The sequence below is a fragment of the Ruditapes philippinarum genome, unplaced genomic scaffold, assembly GCF_026571515.1.
Source record: "Ruditapes philippinarum isolate M1 unplaced genomic scaffold, ASM2657151v2 ctg8555_1_1_1_1, whole genome shotgun sequence".
NCBI lineage: Eukaryota > Metazoa > Mollusca > Bivalvia > Venerida > Veneridae > Ruditapes > Ruditapes philippinarum.
In genome coordinates, this window is record NW_026867376.1 from 22415 (window position 1) to 47500 (window position 25086).

Sequence of the window (25086 nt, forward strand, 5' to 3'; positions counted from 1 at the left end):
ACATTTATATTGCTTTTTATCATAATGAACAAAGTTCAAATATCACACTTACAATTATGTTAATTTTTACAAAAGCATGACAACGCTATATTACTCACAATGTGAATGTTATGCAGTGAATGACATGATTTTATTTCACTGTTAAAGGCTACGTATCATTAGTAAGTATGAAACACAATATTGTAAAATTGTAACTTTAATTATTTAAGTTATTGAATATTGATTGATATATTTATTTCCGTAATACTTAATGGAGATGAACGAAATCATTGCTTATACCGTTGCTTTAAATGGTACCTTGATTTTTTGGTTTCTGAATATGTCATTCTGTTAACGAACAAAATTGAAATAACGGAGACATTTTATGTTACAATTACTTCACTAACAAGCCTTTCCTCATCAAGAACCCTGGTACATCATGACGATGTTGTGGTGTTGCCAAGTCGTTTGGACTTGTCAAAGGATTACGTTAACTAACGATTTCTGGTCGTGTAAGTTCAATCCACGTCAGGGGACAGGCCGTTGTTTCCATGAGCAAGAAAGTTTACTTATTTCTCTGTATTGGTTGATTCCAAGAACATATCTGGGAGTGTTTCAATAAGCTAATAGATCCCAACAAAATCGAACGAAATCCATTCGGTGTGAGCTATTAGGGTAATGAATTGGCGAAATTAATATACTGACGTTTACATCATTTGGTCATCAGGCAACAGGTCAGTTAATCTGCGACAGATAATGAATGTAATTAAAAATATGATGTAAACTCAATGGAAAACATAAACAATTAGGTAATAATTTAAAATATCGTAATTAAAAGTTACATCATTAACACATTGTTCATACAAATATGTTGACATTAAAAAGCGTCCAGTTATAATTAGTGAAAAATACTATAAAGTATAAAAAACTAAGTTCAGTGACATTGAGAGATTTAACAAAAAGTTTGTCTGTTTTTAAAACATTTGAATGATACAAGAAAACTTATATAAACATTTTCTTACAAATAAAGTTTTAAAATCAATTCTATTTCACAAGCTAGGAATGACTTTTAGCATGGATCACCATCTTTAACCTATGTTAGGCTAACTATCTGAAATAAACTTGTTTATCTTTCAATCTGAACAAAAAAAAAATAATTTTAAAGAAAAAATACAATAAAGAATTGGCCGGAAAGCAAATAATGCAGGCCACAGTCAGACAGCACGTATGATATTGGTATGCAATGGTCGCAGAGCAAGGGTAGATTCAGCTACCCTCGGCAGGTTAAGAAATAAGAAATTTTCAAACATCAATTTTATAAAGTTTGGTCCTTAGGTATGTTTTCATCAACATACATAATTATTTAAAAGAATACAGACATCCTAAAATAGATGCATACGTAAATAACATACAAACATCACTAGTCTATTTATATAAAGTGACCGGTATCATTATACATTTGTACATGTACTATGTATGATGCATTGGAAGAAATGTCAAATTCAACATTATTTTCCTGGTTCTTATTTAATGGTCAAATATGTTGGTTCCAATATCTTTGTCGTACTTAGAATTGATTATTTTGTCCTTGGTTTAACTTGGTTTTCATATTTTCTGGCTGTGATATACATTTTTGGTATTTATTCGGTATTCAGGTGTTATGGCTTTGATATCTATAGGCTATAGTACGAATTCATTTTTGTTCGCATTTCCTGTCTTTGATACCCTTAAGCCTAAATTTGGTGTTCAGATTTTCTCGTTTTGTTTTCATGTCAGTATTCTGAATTTATTTTAAGCCTTTATTTCGTGTTCTCATTTTCTGGCTTTAAAGTTTTAGTAGTCTGGGTTAATTTTTGGCCTTAATTTGATATTAAGATTTTCTGGTGCGGACATGTATTTGGCAGTCAGAATAGTGACATATACTATTTTTGATGTGAATTTGGTGGTGGATTTCCTGTCCCTTGTTGGTTGACCGCATTAATTGCTTTTGCAATTATTTGGCAAATCATCTGCAAGTTTTAACAAGTGTTTCACTGAATGACGTCATATATATCACAAAATACTGCAAACATGAGATTGTTTCGTATTCAGGTTGTCTTCAACCTTCTTTGGTTTGTCGACTTTCTTTTGAAGCGGGAATGTCAGACGGCGTTTCTCTTGAGCTTTAACTGTAGTTTGTATAGGTGCCCGAATTGGTGAATGCTGCAAAAGACGAAAATGGTAATATTTTTATTAGTAAGACTAAACAATGTTAAACTGAAATGCATGCAAGAAATGGCAAAATATTTACGGATTATTCAACTTTAATCTTAAACATACATAACATAAACATGTAATACAAATATATTTAGTATATACAGGCGCGTTTGCTTCAAATTAGAATACGAAAGAAATATATAATAACTTCTACAGAATGATGTTCAGATGATTTAGAGACTGTCCAGAAAGGAAATGTCCTCAATCAATGTCTAAAATAATAATCTGACTGTACACTGCTGATATAGACTAAGAATATCAATACAAATGATATAACATCTTAAAATGTCTGGTCCGCCATTATCGTGAAAAAATTACCAGATTTTAAATATATATTTAGTTATTGAATATTACATAATATGTTGTTACTAAGGTACTGTATTTCACGTATGCATTTAATGTTTGTTTTTCTGGTTTGGTTTTTAAGGCCTATTTTAAGACATTTTGTTTAAAACGTGGCGGTCAGTCCACCTAAATGACATTCCTGGATAACTATACAGTAATTTCCAATTTCTCCGCATATGACCGACTTCTTATCCAATATAATTTATAAATCAGCGTTGACAAATGAGCATTAGACTCCTTTTTCTTGATATGTTGTTACGTAAATTTTCCGTCTCATCCAAGGATTAAACAAGCGGGTTGCGAATCCAATGCTCTCCCATTCGAGCTAAATAGGCGGATGCATGCATTTAATACATTGAATTAACATAAACATAACTGTTTGAGATGCTTTGCATTACAAATATGTCATCATGTGGCGATGAAATACAAGTATATATATTACATATGTGTATGCACGTGTGCATATATCCAGAATTATTTGTTATACCGGTATATCAAAATAAATAGAACAACAACAAATTACATAAAATAATCAAGATAATGATAAGCAGTCACAAAATAACTCACTCTTTAAACCACGGGTAAGCAAAATATAGTAATCTACTCACGGTTTTAATATATCTTTCTTTCAGTATTTGCTAAATATGTAAATTTGATTGTTTGTCTTTTTAATTTGTATAATTGGTGCACATTTAAAAAGTTCGCATTCTTTTGTTTGCAAATTATGTCAAGAATTAGAATATTAATATCGAAGCATACATTTGCCTAGCATTTCTTGGTAACGGTGGCCTTCTTAAACAGATATTCGTAAACACCATAAAATTGTAGGATGAAGTAAATAGATTGTTTATTTTTCTTTAAGGTAATTGTGAGCTAAACATGTTACACTCTGCGATTGACATTTAGATCATTTGACAAACTGAATTTAAGGGGCTGGACGAGTTCGTTAACTTTATAAAAAGTAAATATATATCGATCAATTCCTTATTATTTTTCAAAGCCCCACCCTTCGCAACCATAACCATGAAGTATAACAAAGGATCGGAAAATTAAATACTAGTATTTCTGTTACTAATCAAAATCCACACCATCGACTATATTAAATGTTTTGAAAGAATATATCATTTTTCAAATCACACTTATTCAAACGATGCCTGTCATTTCTAAATTATCATTTCTTTCTTAAAGATATTCCCATTTCGATAACCACTTTCCACACAGGTTCAAATTAAACAAGCATACAAACAAATATTAAACTTACCTGAATTATCTGAGGAATACTGGACATCGACGAGCTCCTGCGTCGGCGTACTGGCATTTTGTAAGTAATTGGTACTCTATTTCTCTGCGGCGGTTTGGGCTTTATTGGCAGCTGGTGCCCTTCTTCGCTGCTTGCGTCTATAATTACATATTTTTAAATAAGAACTTCTAAGAACTTTTATTTCATAGAAAATATCATTAAAGGCTCATTATGTCCCAGAAATATTTTTTCTCTAGGAAGGGCAAATATTAATTTCATTATATTAAATTTAATAGTTTTAGGGAATGTTACATGCTCATCACCTGGAAAAAAACAACATATTTTAAAATAATATGTCATAAAGGTAGAAAAATGAAAACGTTTATTTTTGGCTTTTGTACTCACTATAAATGTATCATTTTGTACAACATACTTAATCACTATAAATGTATCAGTTACAGAAAAAAGAAATTACTTTTGTTTGACAAATTAAAACTAGCAACAAGTCACCAAAAATAAGAAGCTTTTGAGAAATAAAAATTAAAGCATTTCTTGGGATAAGAGGGCTTTAACGGCAATTTAAGAAAGGTACAGTATGGATATTACACAACAAATTCCCTTATAACTGATTACGTCATAATTAGCTTAGAACAGTCAAGTCACTAAGATCATATTAATAAGATGGGTTTAACAAAAATAACAGAACAATAAGTAAGCTTTAATGTCATTTGTTTTAACAATATTCTTTCAATGATGGTGGTAGTGGTGGTGGTGTCGGTAGTCTACCCTCCAGATCACGACAGTAAGCCACTTTGAACTCACCAGAGCAAATTTCAGACACTTCATCGTTCCTGGGCATGCTGTCAAACAGTTTACCCCTTTTCACTTAAGTTAAGAATTGATACCTTTTGTACATGCCAGACCATAGAAAAGATGTCAAGATACACTAGAAAGAAACTAGCATGCATCGTCCAGCAATCGAGCCAGGTTCGCCCGAATCACAAGTCACACGCTTTACCAATTGAAGCTAACCAACTGATTTCAATTAAAGTACTTCGACATTATTGTTATATATTCAAACAGTAACAGTAGGTCAACTACATGTAGTAGTATAACACTGTATGGTGGCATGGCCAAGTGGTTAACGCGTCAGACTAGTAATCTAGCTAATGATCCCTAGCCGCATGGGTTCAAACCCCGTCAAGGCCAAGTCGTTGTTTCCTTGAGCAAGAAACTTTACACTCATTACTCAGTACTGGTTGGTTCAATGAACGAATTCGAAAGCGTGTCTGTAAGCTTCTAGCTTCCTACACAATGGAACTAAAATAAATTGTGTATAAACCAACTATAACATTAACTCATAATTCTTTACCTGATAAATCTGCCTGACTGCCATTTGAAGAAGCGTTTAAACTTTGAATCAAACTACCACGTATAGAAATAAGTGACATGGTGTTCTCCGCGGGCTTTCCTGGCTGGTTTTGCTTTGCCGGCGAGTTGTGGAGGCAAAGTATTGGGACGTTGTTGTTGTTTGCGAGCATTATACCGATACGGTCAGCGGTATCTGTCATCACAAGCCCGAGCACTGGGTAGTGGGTATCGAACATGGTTAGCTGCGTTCCTCGCCGGAAATTCCAGACGCGGACGGTGTGGTCCAGTGAACCTGATATAAGATAAAGACAATGTACGAACTAGGAGAGTAAAACGATCAAACTTAAGTGTACATATACATTATATACTTAACATATGCTTTGATAATATTACTTTGCAAGTGCAGCTTACTGATTATTAATTGAAACAAGTCAATTCACCAAAATACACTGCTTAAATACCTTAAATAATTTAGGTTCATGATTGTCTTAATTTTAAGTTTAACTAACGCCCGAACCGGTTCAGTAACTTGTTTGAAATTTGTTTTCTGTTAAAAAAAATTTCAGCTTCAGTTTTTATTTTGCAAATAGGCATATTTAAATACCTTTGGCCAAATATTGGCCTGGGTTATAAAGACACGATTAAACGTGATTTTGGCATTTCTTTCTTACCAACATAATAGTTTAAAATTTAAAACGCAATATAGTTTATATTGATCCAATCGTTTTATGTTGTTTTGAAAATATTTGAAATGCTTTGAAGTTGATTATCTCCTACTTCAAAGGAACATTTTAACTTGATAATTACATTAAATAAATTAAAAAGATAATTTCGTTGCGAAACGTTGCATACATCAATAGGATTTAAATATTTAGTTTCAAATAAATATCTCCTGGTATTCTGAATGAATTAAAGCAGACAAAAACAAAAACAAACAACAAAACTATGGTGAGATGGGTGGACCATCTGATTATTGTACGCCTTTTAAGAGCACAACTCAATGACAACAACAACAATAACAACTAACAATACCTGATAGAAGAACAGCGTCATCTGCTGTTAAATTTATGCACGTGACTTTGTTGAAATGTCCGCACAGTCTTTTCTCAATAGTCCCTAAACTTAAGCTACACACGTGAATAATTCCACAATCACCGGAAGCCAGTATTGTCTCATTGTCGCGCGTGACTGCCAAACAACGCACTGAAGTACTGTGATCAACCACAATCTGTAGACATAGCAAAAAAGATTAATCGACTTGGTATTCGTATGGCACACATTTTTATAATTGTGTAAACCTCATTTACATTCAAACAACTTGTACAGGAATATATATATATGTCAAAAACATGTTGCATTATGACAAATTGCTACACCATATATTTTAAACACATGACAATAAAAGTACTGCACATGAATCTTAAGTTTTAATAATATTTGATGAACAAATTCATAATGTCGAGTTCCCTTCAACCGTGATGATGTTATATGAATGATATAGTTCTCTTACATAATGCAATAATTAGGCGTGGATTTTCGAGAAGACAATCACATGAGTGAACTAATTTTGTTCTTAGCTCATTCGACAAAGTCGTTGTCAAATTTCAAGAATATATACAATGTTTATTTATGTTAATTTTGTATAGATTTAATGTTTCATGAAACACAAAATAAAAATCTGCCCATCAAAACCTTGACAAAGTGTTAATTGGCACTACAGTATAAAGTCAGGAAAGTGCATAGAAAATTACTATGCACAAATAGGCTGAGGAAATATAGCAGTTGCTATTTACCTGAACTATTTTGCCGCTGTCAATCTCCCATACTTTCACAGAACGATCTTGTGACCCTGTCACCAGGTATTGGCTATCTTTTGTGCACGTGAGACACGTGATTTTCTCGGTATGGTTTATTTCCTTCAATACCGACCCATCTGATAGTCTCCAAATCTGTAACCTTATAAAGGGAAGTAATGCAAAATTAACGTAAAATGACTACACAATAGCTTTCTTTTCTTCTTTTTTTTTTTAATTTTGCATTTATTTGTTTAACGAATTACATTGTTATACAATGTGATGCCGTTTCGTATTCCCGCAGCAATGTTTTCCATGCCTTAGTTCTTCCCACTGTCAAGTTTAACTCGTTACCATGTTATACCAGGGTCTTTAAAATTGAATATATACTCAGAGTAACGTAATGCTTAATAGTATGTGGTATTCAACATTATACTCATGGTACTGTTACACTTACGATCATGTCTTTTAACCATGTTATACTTATAATTATATCTTGTTATATAAAATATACTCACGATAATGCTTTACTTACAATCATGGCTTACTCATAATCATGATATACTCGTGCTATAGTGCTTTACTTACAATCGTGGCTTACTCATAATCATGATATACTCGTGCTATAGTCATTATCATATTGTATCATGTCCATGAAACTCTTGTTATACGAAGTACCATTAACATTTACCTCATTAATTGTAAAGGTTAAAAATATCCTGAATGTCATATTACACTCATAGTAAAATTTTGTCTTATTATCATTATCATTTCAGTATTTTTTTATTTTAATACATATTATCACATAACTCGCTTTCTTGTCATACTGTTGTCATTCTTTTTATGCTAATTACGGTGTCATATTCTGTTTAATTAAACCCCAAAAATTACAAGTAAAAGTATTTTTAACTGAAGCAAGCGAGTTAAATCTATAGAACTTAATGTTTTCTGCGTGTTGTTACCTCCCTTTAATCTAGATCTTTATGGAAAATAGGGCGATACGGTATTAATTTTATGTATTTCACAGGCGTTTGACAAAAGATCGTGTTTTTTTCTATGAAGATGACATATACATGTATGTATATGTATAGACCTGATTTTAAACATCGAGATACATTCGGAAACATCCATACTCATGTACGGAATGAGCCGTTGTGATTACATAGAGAAATGCGGTTTCCTATCATTTTCAATTTCATATAAAAACACCTCAAAAGTACTGAGCAGATTGAAAAGAAAGTTCGGGAATTTACTTAATTACCTGTTATCACCGCCTCCGGATATACAATGCTGGCTGTTTGGCGCGACCAGGTGTAGCAGGGTCGGTCCAGCATAGAGTCTCATTAGCTGTCCATCCTCAGCACGCCACATGTGAATTTTCTGGGACACGTCAAACGATAACACGAGGCGGTTGTCTGATAATACATACACCCCGCTCACTACTTTGTCATGTCCCTGAAATTTATATTTTTGTTATAATTATATATTGTTACAATTAGAAACAATAACAACAACAAAAACAAAGCCACAAATGTGGTATGGGCTGTAAATAGAACGATTCAAATGAACATAATGGCACAACTTCAGGATTCTTACAAGAACATGCATAATGCACTTATGTCCGTACTTCATTCGTCCGTCAAATGGCATATTTCCCTACTAAGGGTCAAGATTTCTTGTCACTAATAAACATTTATATAATAAGTTTCCTATTCTAACTAAGTGTAACAAACTTAGGCATATTTCCTCTCAAGTTACTTGTCTATCAAGATAATATATATTACTTTCAGTATCATTGTGACCTTGACCTTGTGACTTTAAAATCAATCAATCAAGGGGGTCACGAGGTTCCACAAATTTACGCGATACCTTCCCGAGTTATTGAAGAACAAGGATTTTACATATAGAAATAATTTTCACCTAATAACCTAAAATTCACAAGGGTTGATGGACAAAGGTCCTTCCAAGTAACATAAACCTTAACTTATTCTTTCTCGAGTTATTGACCGGACATCCAAAAACAGGACGTGCATTAATTTTTCTTCATATGCTATCTAGATCGTAAATTACCAACGACTATTATAAACTTACTTTGTATAACGTAATAACGGTTGCCATGGTAATGCTCCACACTCTCAAGGTCATATCACTTGACCCAGATACAGCAAACGTGTTATCACTTGCTATATCCAGACAGGTCACGGCCGCTTTGTGACCGGTGAAATTTTCTGCAAAATCACTTACGTCAAGACTCCATGTTTTCAGCAAACCATCTTGGCTACCTATAATATGGGTTCGAATTGTCAGTCATTTAAGAACATCAGCAACAACTGAACAATAGATTTGTGGTTAGATATAATGATCGGATAAGCAGATCAATGTCAAGGTGAACTGTTCTATTAAAGTCCATTTTTAGGTGATTATTATATATTTAAACTATTATAACTCACTGAGGGACATTAATTAGTTACATACTTTTACACAGATACAGCCAGTTCGATATGTGTATATGTTCATTAGTAAAACCTTGTATAAGTTTGGCAAATTTTATCACTTTCTGACAAACGTCGCAAATATATTTGCAAAGAGGACAATGATAGGAAAATTCATCAAATTTATGGGTTCACTTTATGAACATGCACATGAATTTGTCAAATAAGTTGTTATCATAAGATTTACTTTGTACCTGAAATGAGCTTTTTGCTGTCCGGGGTCATGACAAGACAGGATACCGGCCCACTGTGAATGTCGTGGTAAGTCTCTGCTGTGAAACGTTTTAATAAACTCCACACGAAAATCTCGTGCTGAAATGGCATAAATGTTATAAAAATGATCAGTTATGATTAATTATATGATGTTATAGATTATTGATAAGAATATGAACAGAACAGAACTGTTCTGTTCTGATTAGAATATTTGCACAAAAACAGAATGAAACAAACAAACAAACAAAACAAAAAGAAATAATAGAAAAAATGTAAAAGATTATGTACATGTACATAGAGTCTATTCTTAATTATATGATAGCGATTTTTGTCAAAATCAACCAAGTAGACTTTGAAATTTACTGCGAATAAAGACTTTACAAAAACAAAAATATGACAACAACTATATATGATTATCCATTTGCTGTCACAACAATTTATAAAATGTACTAAATTACAGAAGGAAACAAACATTTCGTAAACTATAGTTTACCTTAGATACTGTAACAGCTAGATATCCATTTTCAGACAACATCGTACATGTAGTTGGACTTTTATGTCCCTTGAACACATTTAGGACCTCAGTGGCGCGGAAGTTGTACAGATACACTTCTCCACTTGACGACGCCACCACACAATGATGACTATCGGCGCAGATTGAAACGCTGTTGATCTACACGTAAGTATACAACAATAAATTTTGAATTTCGAGATCTAAAAAGACAATCAAGGTAATCACAAAACAACAACAACCGTTCAGCATTTTTGAAAAAAAAAAACACTTGATATTTAAGACATTTAATATCAAATGGACGTTTTCTTTTTTTATTTAAAAACATTTTTTTTCTTACCAAGAATGAATATTGATATACATAACCTTAAATCAATCAATATATCGTTCAATCAATCAATCAATCAATCAATTAATCAATCAATCAATCACTCAATCAAAAGTTTAGCCCCAGTTTTATTATTCATTGCTTGGTCAACTATTCAAAGAAAAAGTATCACAAACAAAACCATATGTTCTGATGTCAAAAAGTGACCATGTATCAATAGAAAAACAATATTCAAATGCTAGTTACCCCCGTACAATCAATATCATTATCGAAAACATTTTTTTCATTAATACACAACCCATGATCACCCAGCCATATTACTGTGTACGTGTGCGTTTAGCATCTTTTCAACTATATTTTGTAATGTATTCCAGATTCATTTGGTACACACAAAACATATGTATAAACAAAAAAGAAAAGAAAACAACATCTCATGATTCTAAGAGAGATATTTGAGCCGCGTCATGACAAAACAAACATAATATGTTTGCGACCAGCATGGATCAAGACCAGCCTGCGCATCCGCGCAGTCTAATCAGGATCCATGATGTTCGCTTGCAACTCTTTAACAAGTAGAGATACTGATAGCGAATAGCATGGATCCTGATCAGACTGCACGGATGCACAAGCTGGTCTGGATCCATGCTGGTCGCAAACCCATTATGTTGATTTTGTCGTGACGCGGCTAATATGTATAAACAAATAAGAAAACCAACATCTCATGACTCTAAGAGAGATATTTATGGATCTTTAGACGATCAAAAAAATCCCAATCGTTTCCTGAAAATTGCATCTTCTTATAGAAACAAATTCGATATCTTGGTATATTCATTTCCCTCAACCGGAAGTGGCAGGTCAATATAACGCGAGGTAGTTGACAGTTGAAAGCGGCACAAATACGGAGGACTAGTGCTCTTACTGCATATATACTAATGTCTTGAAAGTGAGCCGGTGTTGAGTTGAATGTTATTCTAAGTAATTTCCTATATAGAATGGCAACGTAAATAAGATTTTTCATTTTCTTTATATTTTTACATACTTTACTTTATTGTAAGGAAAATGACTGGTACTGAACCATTTTGGTATATTGTGTAATTATTATTTATAGCTAAATTACTATTTTTATTTGTTTGGGTCGTCAGACCAAATAAATAATGGTAGGGAAATTTCAGAATCTAATGCTGTTAATTGCAAATGCCTAAAGTAGTCCACTTTTTTGAAGCGGTTATTTCCCTTTATATGTACACTTACGCCGAAAAATTCATGGGAGATCAATGCGAAAAGATAGTCAAATGACAGGCGCATTAATTTTCAAGCAAAGTAGTTCCCGAATGGTAGAAAAGTTCTTATATTGTTTCATTCTTTATATATATACATGCTTACAGTAAGCTCCATGATTACATCTGTGTTAAACAACAGGTTTAGCGTCGAGATAATAAGAGTTACAAACCCTAATTTAGAATTATATGGTTTCCTTTAGGTCGACAACATATAACTTCACCGTGGCCGAGGGGTTTGCACGCTCGCTTATGAATCGAGAGGTCCGGTGTTCAAATCCCAGTTGAGGCAACTCATTTTTAAAAAAAAAATTAAGTCAAATAAACATTGAATTGACTGTCAGTGTTGCAATTAGTGTTATAGCCAATTTACTACAGTTAAAACACTGGAAAGCATTGGTGGCACTTTACAAAAACAAATTGGTTTATAATCTCACAACCTTCACCTTTCTGACATTCTGACACCCAAACAAATTCAGCGCCTTCTGTGCTTTGATTTATTCTTTCGATTATAATTATATCAAGCACATACACAGTAAGTCATTTGTTCTGTTTCTATTAATCGACATACCAATAACCAGTTATACATGTAACATACATGTATATACACTGTCACACATAAAACACTGAACCATAGCCCCAAACATTAACCTATACATGTTTACTGTTTGATAGTTTGAACAGTTTTATGACTTTTATATTTTGTATGTATGATTATTAAAATAATCAGTATCAAAATACGTCACCCAAGGAAAATACAATCGTTTATCAAGAAATATTTAAATCAACTTTATGAATTATGATATTATATATTCAATCTATTAAAATAATACCATTTAGACTAATGAGATGCCGGCTAATTCCCTTCTTGAAGTGAAACAGATAATCAAATAAATTAACTTCAAATAAATGTCCTAGATAAAATTGATGATACTTATCATGGCGTCATAGAAGTGATGTTATCGTTTTCTAGCTTGACCAAATTATCATAAAAATGTCAGTAAAGTACAATAAGCATGTCAGCGGTCTGAATAAATGATAATTTCGATATTTCTGCATTTCAATTATTTGTCAAACTAACATACATGCCTTACATAATCAAGAAAATATTATACTTCTATGAAAACTATTAAAGAAGCAATTAATAACAGCAATAATAACAAACAAATTAACAAACTAACGAGCGAACGAACTAGTAAAAAAAAACACAAAAAAACCAAAGGCAACAAACCCAATATTTATGACTTACAGTGAATATGATATTATCAAAGGACATAGATCATCTTGAAACAGTGTCTTTGATGTATACATATAATGACAGGTCACGTGCAAAACGGTAATGAACGAGAACTTACCATGCCCCTGTTAATCTGTGTTGTTTGAGCTATGGTGCCTGTTGCCATGGCAATCACGTGCATGGAGGAATTATCACAACCTGTCATTTAGATGTGACACTATAATTTATAAATATCGTGCCATATACGTTTAGATTAGAATACGTGTAAATCAGTCAATGGTAAGTATACATCTATGTGCATAGAACTGAATTTAGCTTTAAAGCTGCATGTCTCATGATGAGCTAAAATATTTCAAGAAAATTAAACTTGAGTAAAAGGTACTGAGATTTTAAAAAAAAGTTAAAATACTCAATACAAAAGTAATAATTCGTATGTTATGAGCGACTTCTGACCGATTTTGCATTATTTTTTAATATTATTTTAAATGCGTTATTAACCCAGTATGGACTATTTTTTTGCATAGTTTGACCTATTTACATAGTTTGTTAATGCTTTTTTGCGGTGTGAAAATCATGTTCTTTTTTCACTCCACAATAATTACATTTTTATACATTTTTAAAATTTTCAAATCTAGAAGCGTCCTTAATTTATAGTATTGTAAATCTATTTTGTAACAAATGTTCTATTTCATGTCTTTAGTGAAAATCTTTAACGATATTCATCATGACATAACTTTCGCAAACTTGCTGTGTTTATAATTGAACCCTTGCAATGCATTTATTTATTCATTTTTTTTGTAAAAGAAGTGTCATTAATCAGTATCACATTGGAGGTATCAAATTGTATGTCATCGAAGTCTCTTCCATGACAAGTAATTAGAAGGGCATTGCACTGTACATGTAACCCTATCTCTGCAGTTGTCTTATTTCATATAAAAATATTTTGTATAAAATTGCCCGGATAAGGTTACTAGTCAGTAGTGTCACGGTACGCAACATGAAGCCGAATATCAGTAGTAAGATGATATGACGTCATGTGATGTCAATGACTTTGGAAACGTCAATGATGATATCAATGACGTATTTGAAGGAATGGAAGAAATAAAATGGTTGTAAAACGATATATTATTGATATTTGTATTAAATAACTCTTGCGCGATTTTCTTTTTCTTTTTTTTTTTTGAAGGAGGATAATTTTGAGGCGTGGTTTTAAGAAACAAGGTCATTGTTTACAAATTTCATATCGCAACACTACAAGATTTAAGTGTACCTCCGTATATCATCATTATAAGGCATGAGCGGGCGCCTGGCTAGAGCAACCGACCTTCGGTTAACTTGCTGAAAGAAATGAATTTAATCTGACGGGTTTTAAGTCAAAAGCGGTCAGAGGTAAATTGCCTCGAATTGCGATTCTTTAACGCTCGGCCATAGAAGTGCAAACATATTTTAGACATACATAAAGCAACATTTTGAAAAAGTAAAGCTTTAAGCAGAAACTACTTGTGCATGTATGTTAATTCCAAAATTATGCAAAAGTTTGTCAACACATGTACCTGCGACCAGGAATGTTCCGTCTATGGACACATCTATACAGAGTATTGGACTCAGTATGTCTACATCTATAATGTTCATATGATTCCAATCTTTTGTGTACCACACAATTATTTTACTGTCTAGGCTACCTGGAACAAAGAAAACACAGAAGTACATAGCATAACATATTTTTATATAATAACTTGCACTATCTGTTTATGTTTATTTAAGGTAAGGTCAAGATCAAAGTTACAAAGCATGTTGCCTGAGACGCCAGCTATTGGACCGTTCCTTTATGTCAAAAACTAAAGCATTTTTATGTCCATAACTAAAACATCGCTACTCTTGTGTTAAGATAACAACGTTAATATTTAAATGAAATAATAATTAACAATGGAAATAGTCGTCAGTGGAAAACTAAAAAGGCAACATGTTTGCAGAAAAATAAATCAAATAAAAAAACTTGTTTATGACGCGCTCAACAGCTGTCAAATAACAATGATCTCAGCATACGTCCAATAACTTAAGAAAAATGCAAATTTAAATTGTGAAAAAGTAAATCTTAAGCCAAATTTCAGTTATTGCACTTACTGGTCAGTAATATTGTATTTGCTTTACACAAACGAACTGCCGTCACTCGTTTCCGGTGCAGTGTTAGAGTTTTTACGATGTCACCGTTACTAAGCTGTCTTACAACAACTGATCCGTCGTCTGTGCCACAAATTAGGTCGTCTTCGTCAAGACATAACAGACACGTGACACATGATTTAAAGTCGCTGAAAATATCAACTTAATTATGAAAAATAATGAAATGTAAATGAAAAAGGATTTTTGTTTGGATTGTACGTCGCACTGACACAATTAGGTCATATGGCGACGTTCCGGCTTTACTGGTGGAGGAAAACCTCAGGTGTCCTTCCGTGCATTATTTCGATCTTCAGTAAGCTAGTTGGATAGCTTCCTCACATAAAATTATCCATAATTCCTGTTGGGATTCGAGAGGGAAGTAGTTTGAAATTAACGACCCAAACCACTCAGACGCCAAGAAATAGAATAATACAACAGAACAAAATTAGAACATATATCTGGCAGACACAAATGTCTATTAAACAGCTTCTTGTCATTTTAAACTTAATATAAAATCGATGCACATTATAGTTATTAACAAAGACACTTCATCAACGCTCTAGGTAAATTTGATATTAAGGAACATTTTAAAAACATCACTAGAAAAGACATTGGAAAGTTTTCTATGTTTGACTAAATCTGATAAGGTTTTTGTAGGTATAATAGTACTTGTGATAGAATAAATGCTTAATATTGCTTGGCAAATTTTGAATGATAATACATTAAAAATTATAAACGAAATATGCTTTTAAAATAACAACAGTTAAAAAACTAAATTAAATGCATTTACTAACTTGTATATGTCGAGACAGTATTCTGAATCCAGGTTCCATGTTCGCACAGTTCTATCTTTGGCACCGGAAGCGAGCATGCGGTTGTTTGGATCGAGGTACATACACGTGACCTCTCCAGTATGGCCTTAAAAGGCGACAACAACAAAAACAAAAATATATTATAAAAAATTAAACGAATAGATAATTAAAAAAGAAATGAACTAAGGACGTTTTCGAGAGTTTTCATATAGACATAGGCAAAACTAAAACTATTCAATAGAATTTCTTTAAACTTGGCATATTGTTAGAATATGATAACAGAAGCATTTTAAGCGAAAAAAATGGGGTCATCAATCTCGTTTTTGAGTTATCTGCCCCTGAATCAGACTTTTCTACTTATTTGAGTTCATTTCAAGAGCAGATAACTTACGAATACTTAAATGAATACTTGTTTTTACTTCTGGATTATGTTTTTCTTTTTTATTGTTGAGTGCAATACACAATAACATGCAATTTCTTATATGGTTTCTGTTCATTTTTTTCAATGAAAATAAAGATACTTTAAATTCTTAATAACCTGGCCATTTTTTAAGAAAAAATGCACAGGTTAAAAGAAGAAGTGGGAATAAAAAAACTATCCACTCTTAATTTGTTCTTGAAATTTTGTATATAATTAAAACGAAGGTAAGCTTCATTAAAATAAGAAAAAAAATATATTGTTGTAAATTATCTTCCCTTGAATTTAACAAAAAAATCCAATTCAAGGGGAGATAACTAAAAATGAGAACGTTGACCCCAATTTTTTTGTCGCTTAAAATGTTTTTGTTTTCATATTATTATGTTCAATCAAAACGCATTTACATTTTTGAAGCATTTATTTTCATGACCATTTACCGTGCCAACCAGAGACTGTGAATAATTGAAGTATGTGATTGCTGAGTTACGTTATCGTATAAATATTCATAGTTTTAATTAATTGGAATCTAGTGATCAAAGGTACTTTTAGAAATGATGTTTCAACATTTTACGCATGATACAATTAACAAAAATGTTATAGTATCATAATGCTGGATAACGTTAAACATCTTTTAATCTTTACCTTGCTTGAACCGCAAGTCATTCGCCTTTGTCAGGCAAGCGTGTACATCCGTAGTCTATCCAGTCTCGGCACTGTGGATTAACTTTAAATTATCATCTTCTTGTCCCAAAAACTGATATTGGGACACATCATAAAGTGGTATTTATAAATTGTGCAGGTTAATGATTAATAAAAATTAAATAGAATTATTGATAATTTAATGGGTTGTAAATATTTACCATTAAAACATTTAACTTTTCGTCTCGTGGCAATGTGATACATAGAAATAGAATGATCAGCAGCAATGATAACATGTTGCCCATTTGGCATCAGGGAAGCGCACGTGATTGGTTGGTCATGTGACATAGAAGTAACCAATGGCGAATGGACATTATCCAGCCATGTTGTCAATGGTACGAGGAGGGGAAGTGTGTAGTTGTCGCACCATTCCATACACTGTGAAACCAACGGTTCGATATATCGAGGAAAGTAAACTGAAATTGTAGCAACAGATGACGTCAATGCGAGTAAAACATGCATGAACAAATACGGTACCACAAAAATATTGAAAGACAACAACAACTATTTTAGGCGCTAAAATTTCAAGTTTATTATACTCCCTTTTTTAAGTTTGTATTTTTGTAATGCAACTTAATTGAGTCATGTTCCGAAATAAAAGGCGATGGGACCTATAAGTGCCATAACTCTTAGTAAATGAATACCAGATTATGTACAGTTTTTCATATGATTTAATTGACTGTTCAAATAATTCTTATTACTTTCACATGCACGACACACAGATAAATGCGACAACAAAATCATTACAACACCTATAGTTTTTCACTTTATAAAATGTCATAAAAGTGTCATCATGCAATGTATTTTAAGAGTACTAATTCTGTGACTCTCGAGAATTTAGAAACTCAACCTTTTCCATACTACTACGGTAATTGACGAACATTTGCGGCATATGGCGATTTTTACCGAATTCGTCAAGCGCGTACAATAGAGATCTATCCTTATCAAGATCCGGAAGCTTATCCAATCATGACGTCTCATTCGAGAGACTCTTACTGGCAGATCATTTCCGGGCAAAAAATGGGTTCCCACACAAAATTAATACGCAAGGAAATGCCGAACCATTTATCTCAAGACATAATGATAAACGTACAAATTCAATGAGTTTCTTGATGGTAAAAACAAACGAGCCGCGTCACGGCAAAACCAACAGAATGGGTTTGCGACCAGCATGGATCAAAACCAGTCTGCGCATCCGCACAGTCTGATCAGGATCCATGCTGTTCGCTTACAAACTCTATAACAAGTAGAGAAACTGATAGCGAAAAGTATGGATCCTGATCAGACTGCGCGGATGCGCAGGCTGGTCTGGATCCATGCTGGTCGCAAACCCATTATGTTGGTTTTGTCATGACACGGCTCAAATGTATTTCAGGAAATTAGAAAAACAACGAATACGATGCTTGAACGGTTATGATAGAAATTTATAAATAGTATTAAAAAACATTGTCACGTTTGCGATACACTCGTATCCGTATTTCCTTGTATAATACAAGCTGCTTATTTTTACAAGCAGAATACCAAAAGTTAGCGGTGTTCAGTCTAGAATATCAAACAATTTATGGTGTTTAATCTATCATGTCATCAAGATAATTTGCGGTTGTGAATTTAATTGCGACAATTGATAAAATGATCTGCTTTATTATTATAGTTCACGTTTCATATTATTATCGTATACAATTAAAAAGTATTAAGAAAGCTGACTGAAGATGTTGACCGTTTTAAACATGCCTTATTCCTAAGAAATGAATCTTATTCGTATACGTGATACTCCTTTCATATCAATTATCATTTACGCAAAATCACTTTAACCCGATAATTTCTAAGGACGGAAAGAATATATTACCTTTAATTTGTCTCATTCTCCCAATAAGCTCATTTGCTAATTGAAGCGGTGAGGTATGTAATGCTACACCGCCTGACCTCAAGGTCAAATCAAGTAAATGCATGTCTTCATCAACGAGGAACGACTTCACAAGGTCAAGGTTATACATGACTTTCTGAATATTGTCTGCATCTGTCATTGCCAGAAGATACTCAAAATTGCAAAATGTGTTTTCTTTGAATAGCTCCGTGTCACCTGAAAAAGATATGATAAATGTGGTCACATTGTTTCAAAATGACGTTGTGCGCGGACGTCTTTAACTTCCGGGTCGTATGACGTAATAGGGTGAATAATGGCTGCTTTCATAAGCTCCAGAGTATTTTTGAGTATCTTGAAGACGTATTGTTTAACTTAAAAGCAAAATTCTAAATTTAGACAAAATTCTGGTAAAATATTATTCATGCATGCAATGAAAACAAAGAAACAGGTAAACAATTCAAAAGCGGTTTGACATAGTCTGGTCTGCATGAAATAATGGGTCATAAGTGGGTTTGCTACATTACCTTTTAGGTTCTAGGAATATATCAAAATAATATATACCAGATTTCAACAGATGAAACCATAGTTCGTGTAACTTTCTAAAGTTGTACATGACGTCATTGTACACCAATGGCTGCGGACTTAATATCCGATCTACGTCCTCCGTAACCTTTGTGAGGTCATCGTAGTCAACGAATGGATTTCTAGTGTTCCACTGTTCCATAAAAATGTTTGCTAACTCTTTATGTACGAGTACAGTTTGTTCTGGCGAGCTGAGATATCTTTGGCGGACGACAGCGACGCATCGTTTGTTCGTCCATGTATATAGAGTCCTGTTTCCTATACACCTTTTGCTGAGGAGTGACCCTGAGTAAGAAGTGTGAAAAAATGCAGCATTCAGTAACTTTGAGATGATTAAATCATAAACTTTAAGTAATTTAAATTGCAAGAAAAAATTACATAACTAGGGTTTCTGCCAATATTATACAGTCATGTAAATAATAAATTGGCCGTTACTTTGCAAATATAATCAATTTGTTTTTACTATGCACAAGGGATAACAAATAGTTTGTGAAAGTTTAATTGAAATTCCGTCAGACAATAATGTTGGAATCAAACACGAAAGAAGTTGTTAATGCCCAGTCCTTATTTCTTAGTTAACCATGAGTTTATAAAAGTATTTACCAATGCTTTGTCTTATTTCAGCCCAAATGTGACAAGGAAATCTCAGCACCAATGGTTGCTCGTGGGTGTGAGCTTCAAGGAGAACTTGGTCATTAGCTGACATTACATCCATCAGTTCAACCTCTGTCAAACCATACCGAGCCAGGGTTATATACATGCACAGGGAGCTCACTAATATCCTCCCGTACGTTTCTTCGAGGGATTTTAACTTATTTTCGATAATGTTTTCAATGGAAACCGGAATCAAATCCGGTAGACTACCTGTAATATTAGGCTGACTCCAAGAATGCCACGTTGTAGCCATCTTGGACACTTCCGATATTATAAACGGGTTTCTTTCCTTTGAAAAGGAACTTATCACTGCGTTAGTTTGGCTTTCCGTTAGTTTTCGTTTGGCTTTGAATAATGTTTGTTCAAGTATCAAGCTACTTTCATCAGCCGACATATTGTTGATGTAAACAATGACGTCAGTATTGAGCAGTTTGCTTTCCAGACGTTTAACAATTGAGGAATTACTTGTAGAAGAACAAGATACTGTGATGTGAAATTTTGGCGGCAATCTCGTGGCAAGCCAGTCGATTGCACCGAATGTTGTCGTCTGCTTTTCTTGAATCAATTGCATTTTGTCGATTCCGTCGATAAAAATCAACAGGTGCCTCGAGCTTTTCGACACCCCTGTTCATCAACCCCTGAAAAAAGTTGTAGCTTCCCTAATAAATTTTTATCAAAATTTTTTTTTTGTCTGAGAATAATAATCTGCCCAAAAAAGTCTCTGGAAAATCCCCGGGTGGCAGGGATTTTTCCCTCAAACCAAAAAATATGGGGGTTATAATGCATCTTTTCCCCAATTCTCTTTCACGGGGCACAGTTTTGCTATAACTGTACTTTTACCACACCCTTCGGGCCCTTTGATAATTCCAAGTTGGTGATCGGCCCGACCTCCGTTTATAAGAAGCGCTTGCAATTTTGACATGTACTTTTCAAACCCCGTCAGAGGACTGTCTTTGAAAATATCAATACATCGATGTAAGTGCACCAGTCTTTCGTTGTAATCAAAAGCATGCCTTTGTTTGCCTAATTCTAGAAGTCGTAAAGAATCAGTGGAATTTATTTTGTCAATAATTTCTACTAATTTCCTTGTAACTAACAGAATAAAATTTTCGATGTAATCGTCATGTACTTTCCTGTTTTCTTGGAAATCTTCTGGCTGACCGGAAACGTGCAGCTGCAATATATGAGATCTCGGCACCTTGCCAACAACATCCTGTTTCAGTTTTGAGATTTTTGAATACTGAGAAGACCTCTGGTTGTGAGCGTTCCTTTTCAAAGAATTGCTAGAATTTGTATCGGAACTGCCGATCCCATTGGCTTTGTCTTTACCTTAGGAGACAATATAAAAACTGATTTATAGCTTCGGCATCATTTTGAATTCTATGTGTATAATTTATAATGTAATTCTTTACTTAGAACAAAATTGGCGGTTTCATAGCTCTAATTTATTATTTTCGTACCGAAAGTACACTGTTCACGTACCATACTAATTAGTATGCTTGTATTGAATACGTCAAAACGGTAAAAGTACGGAAGACGAATAGTTCTATACACCTGTAAACAAGTTAAGCACGAAAAAGAAAAGGTCGAAAGTACAAAAACAGTCCATTAATATAAATAGTTAACAAATAACACACGAATAACTAAGATTGTGATTGTTACAGTGCTTTATTAAAAACCATACACTTTAAAAATCAGATTTGGTAGTTTTCGTGTTTGTCTTGCGTGATGTATTGGATGGAATGCGTGTTTGAAAAAGCCAATAAAACAGGCAATACTAAAAAATAGACAGCTTATTAATAATTTTGAGAAAATTCATTAGAAATGACATTCATTGAGAAAAAAATCTTTTGAAAAAGATAAGAAAAGATTAATAAAATTCCCCGGTTCTTTTTTCCGTTTTATTTGCAGAGTAAAAAAGGAACGCACTGTTGCTCTTTCTTCTAATTTTCTCGCCTAACGGGATTACACGAGGCTTTTAGCGCTAAATGCTACTAATGTAACTATTGAGTGAAAAGGTGTCTTCAATAAATGAACTGTCTGTCGTCTGCTAATCAATATTGAATACGACTGATTAACGTAGTGGCGGCGCTGATAATGCGTCGTGATAATATACAGGCGTGATGGAACGACAAAATAAAGAATAAACGTAATTACCTTGAAAAGATCTGAAGAAAAATACAGTGTCTTTTGACGAAAGCCACAATGCTTGCTTGATTTGACGTTCTAACCCTGAAAAATGCATCAACATCTTAAGCTCAATATAAACATATCTGCTTTTTTTTTAAATCCATATATGTATATGACGAAGATTTTCTTAAATTAGATTAAAGTATGCACTCTACAAAGCGCAACAATAACCACAATTGAAGCTGTGAAGCAAAAACGTTCCGAATGTTTTTTTCTTTTTTTCAATTTAGTGCTTTTGAATGACTATTATCAAGCATTTTGACCTACATTTTTGTAAGTTACTACGACCTAAGCATTTGCTTTATAAAGAATGCTTAGAATTTACTAAAGCAGTTGTAAAAGAGTATTAAATGAGCAGTAATCAATGGAATACTTCAAATCTATATTTAGAAACTAACGTCTGTGATCTAAAACTGTTACATTATTCAAATTTATATGCAGGACTTCGCAGATTTCTAAAATTCTAATTTCAAAATAGTTATAGTTTATCATTGAATCAAATATTAGACAGCACTGAAGTTTCTTGAAATATAATTATAGGCCTACATTGTATGTAGACATGACGTCACACATACATGTTCTGTGCGTTTGCATTGTCGACTGCAGCTGCAGACGTAATTCTATATTTGTGCAATGCTTTCATTTAAACATAATACTAATCATTAGACTAATTGATGTCTGGTTTTTCGAGAAAAACAACAACAACAACATCAGCAGCAAATAGAAAAACACTCGTCAATAGTATTGAAACCTTTTAATTGATCTTAAAATATGCATTATATTAATGAAATAATGACGTAAATAAAACAACTTTTAATACCAATGATAGGCAAGATATGGCGATCGAATTCGGAGAATATTACACGCTATATGGACCTTTAAAGGCACAATAAGCTTCCAAAATGCTATTATTTCAATTTTTTGTCACATTCATTGCAACAAACGTCCGTTTTAAATCCATGATATACTTTTTAGGATATAGGATGTGTAACATTATAACAATCCGAATTCCATACCTCTTATAAAGCAAGAAAATGACTAACCTGAAGTAAAATACTTTTCTAGGCACTGATTTAGGATTCCCTGACTTTCACAAGCCAATGTCGAGGCCTGAATAGCTTCGAGAATAGTTTTATACATATCTAACCATTCTTCATGTTCAACCCTGAAAATATATGTTGTTTTTAGATTATTATGACATTCACAGTTTTTGGTAAAAATGATTAATTTGATACCGGTATTCTGTGATGATGTAATAATGTGAACTATTGAAGCTGAATTTAGAGGGGGTAAAGCTATAGTGTACTGACCCACACGTCAAAACCCCACACCTCAAAACTTTATAATGTGGACAAAACCCACACATGGATTTTACCGAGTGGACAAAACCAAACACCTTTAATTTAACCCAACTGTTTTTATTACTAATTTGTATAGACCTTTGATTGACAATCAAATAACCAACATTATTGACACTTTGAATAATTGATGTTTATTAAGATTAACGAATGTTTACCTTTTGATTTTTAATCAACTAACAAATAATTAGAAAGTGTGGGGTTTTGTCCGATCTATAAATTTTTGAGGTGTGGGGTTTTGACGTGTGGGGGTATGACGTGTGGGGTTTTGTCCTACATTATGTACTGACAAACCTCTACTCAACAGTGGCTCTTTCACATTGATGATCTGTTAATTTGAGACCCCTCGACACTTCCGTTGTGGTACCCCCTTAAGAAAGTCAGTTTAAGTACTTTTCCGTGCGACTATACACCCTTACTCAATATGAATATCGTATGTCTGGTTTTCACAGCAAGTAATGGACCTTTAATATAGGAAATGTTTCTCTAATTTGGAAAACTACTTTCTTAATTAACCTATGTTCTTGAAAAGTTTTAACTAGCTCTACATTGACACTAATTTAACAGCTCGGATTGCAATACTTCTGTGTGATACAATACAGTGTAAGATAAAATCGATTCATTCAGTAAATCGACTTTAAACAACCTTAAGAATATACTTTTAAAATGTAATTTATGGATCGATGGTCTGTGAATTTGGCGATCTGGGTTCGATTCCCGGACAGTGCAGGTTACTTTCGTTGTGATTGATCATGAAATTCTTTCTACGGTCATTCGCACTGTACCTCTGCTCTGACAGTTTTCCTTGCGAAGGTGAAGGCAATTACTACTGGTAAACTGCTTGACAGCCTGCCCAGGAGCGATGCAGTCACTGTGGCTAAACTGAACTCTGGTAAATTCACTATGGCTTACTGCCGTGATCCGGAGTGAATACTACCAATACCACCACCCCCATGTGGTTTGTGGATGTGACGTCAAAACATAATTAAACTATATATCCTGCTTTATTTAGATATCATGAAAATATCTAGGCAATATGCATTATCTGAACATACATGATTTAAAACTTTGAATTTTGTATTGAAGCCATCGTGTTCAAAACTGCAATTTCAAGATAGCAATTTCTAAAATTAGCAAGTTATACTTACTTATCATAGCGGAATTCCTCTTTTAAAACATATGCCGGAGGTATTGCATTTTCATCCAATTTGTACCTACTTAATAATAATTCTTTTCCTGAAAAAAAAAATGAAACGAGTACTAGCGAATTTAAATAACATTAGCCACGCTTTCCACATAATCATAAC

General features: G+C 33.3%; 1 protein-coding gene across 1 annotated transcript in view; it reads right to left on the minus strand.

Moving 5' to 3' along the window:
- Positions 1 to 326: 326 nt before the first annotated feature.
- Positions 327 to 25086, minus strand: part of LOC132735864 (protein qui-1-like) — a 33035-nt gene continuing 8275 nt past the window's right edge. The window contains 22 exon segments of the mRNA XM_060722877.1: positions 327 to 2181; positions 3842 to 3978; positions 5193 to 5483; positions 6224 to 6419; positions 6985 to 7147; positions 8246 to 8439; positions 9076 to 9266; positions 9671 to 9788; positions 10183 to 10362; positions 13161 to 13240; positions 14596 to 14724; positions 15167 to 15351; positions 15997 to 16120; positions 17293 to 17547; positions 18978 to 19211; positions 19557 to 19862; positions 20181 to 20853; positions 20855 to 20890; positions 21061 to 21560; positions 22389 to 22463; positions 23465 to 23586; positions 24928 to 25015. Of these exon segments, the coding sequence (XP_060578860.1) occupies positions 2032 to 2181; positions 3842 to 3978; positions 5193 to 5483; positions 6224 to 6419; positions 6985 to 7147; positions 8246 to 8439; positions 9076 to 9266; positions 9671 to 9788; positions 10183 to 10362; positions 13161 to 13240; positions 14596 to 14724; positions 15167 to 15351; positions 15997 to 16120; positions 17293 to 17547; positions 18978 to 19211; positions 19557 to 19862; positions 20181 to 20853; positions 20855 to 20890; positions 21061 to 21560; positions 22389 to 22463; positions 23465 to 23586; positions 24928 to 25015 (4427 nt within the window). The 3' untranslated portion in view covers positions 327 to 2031.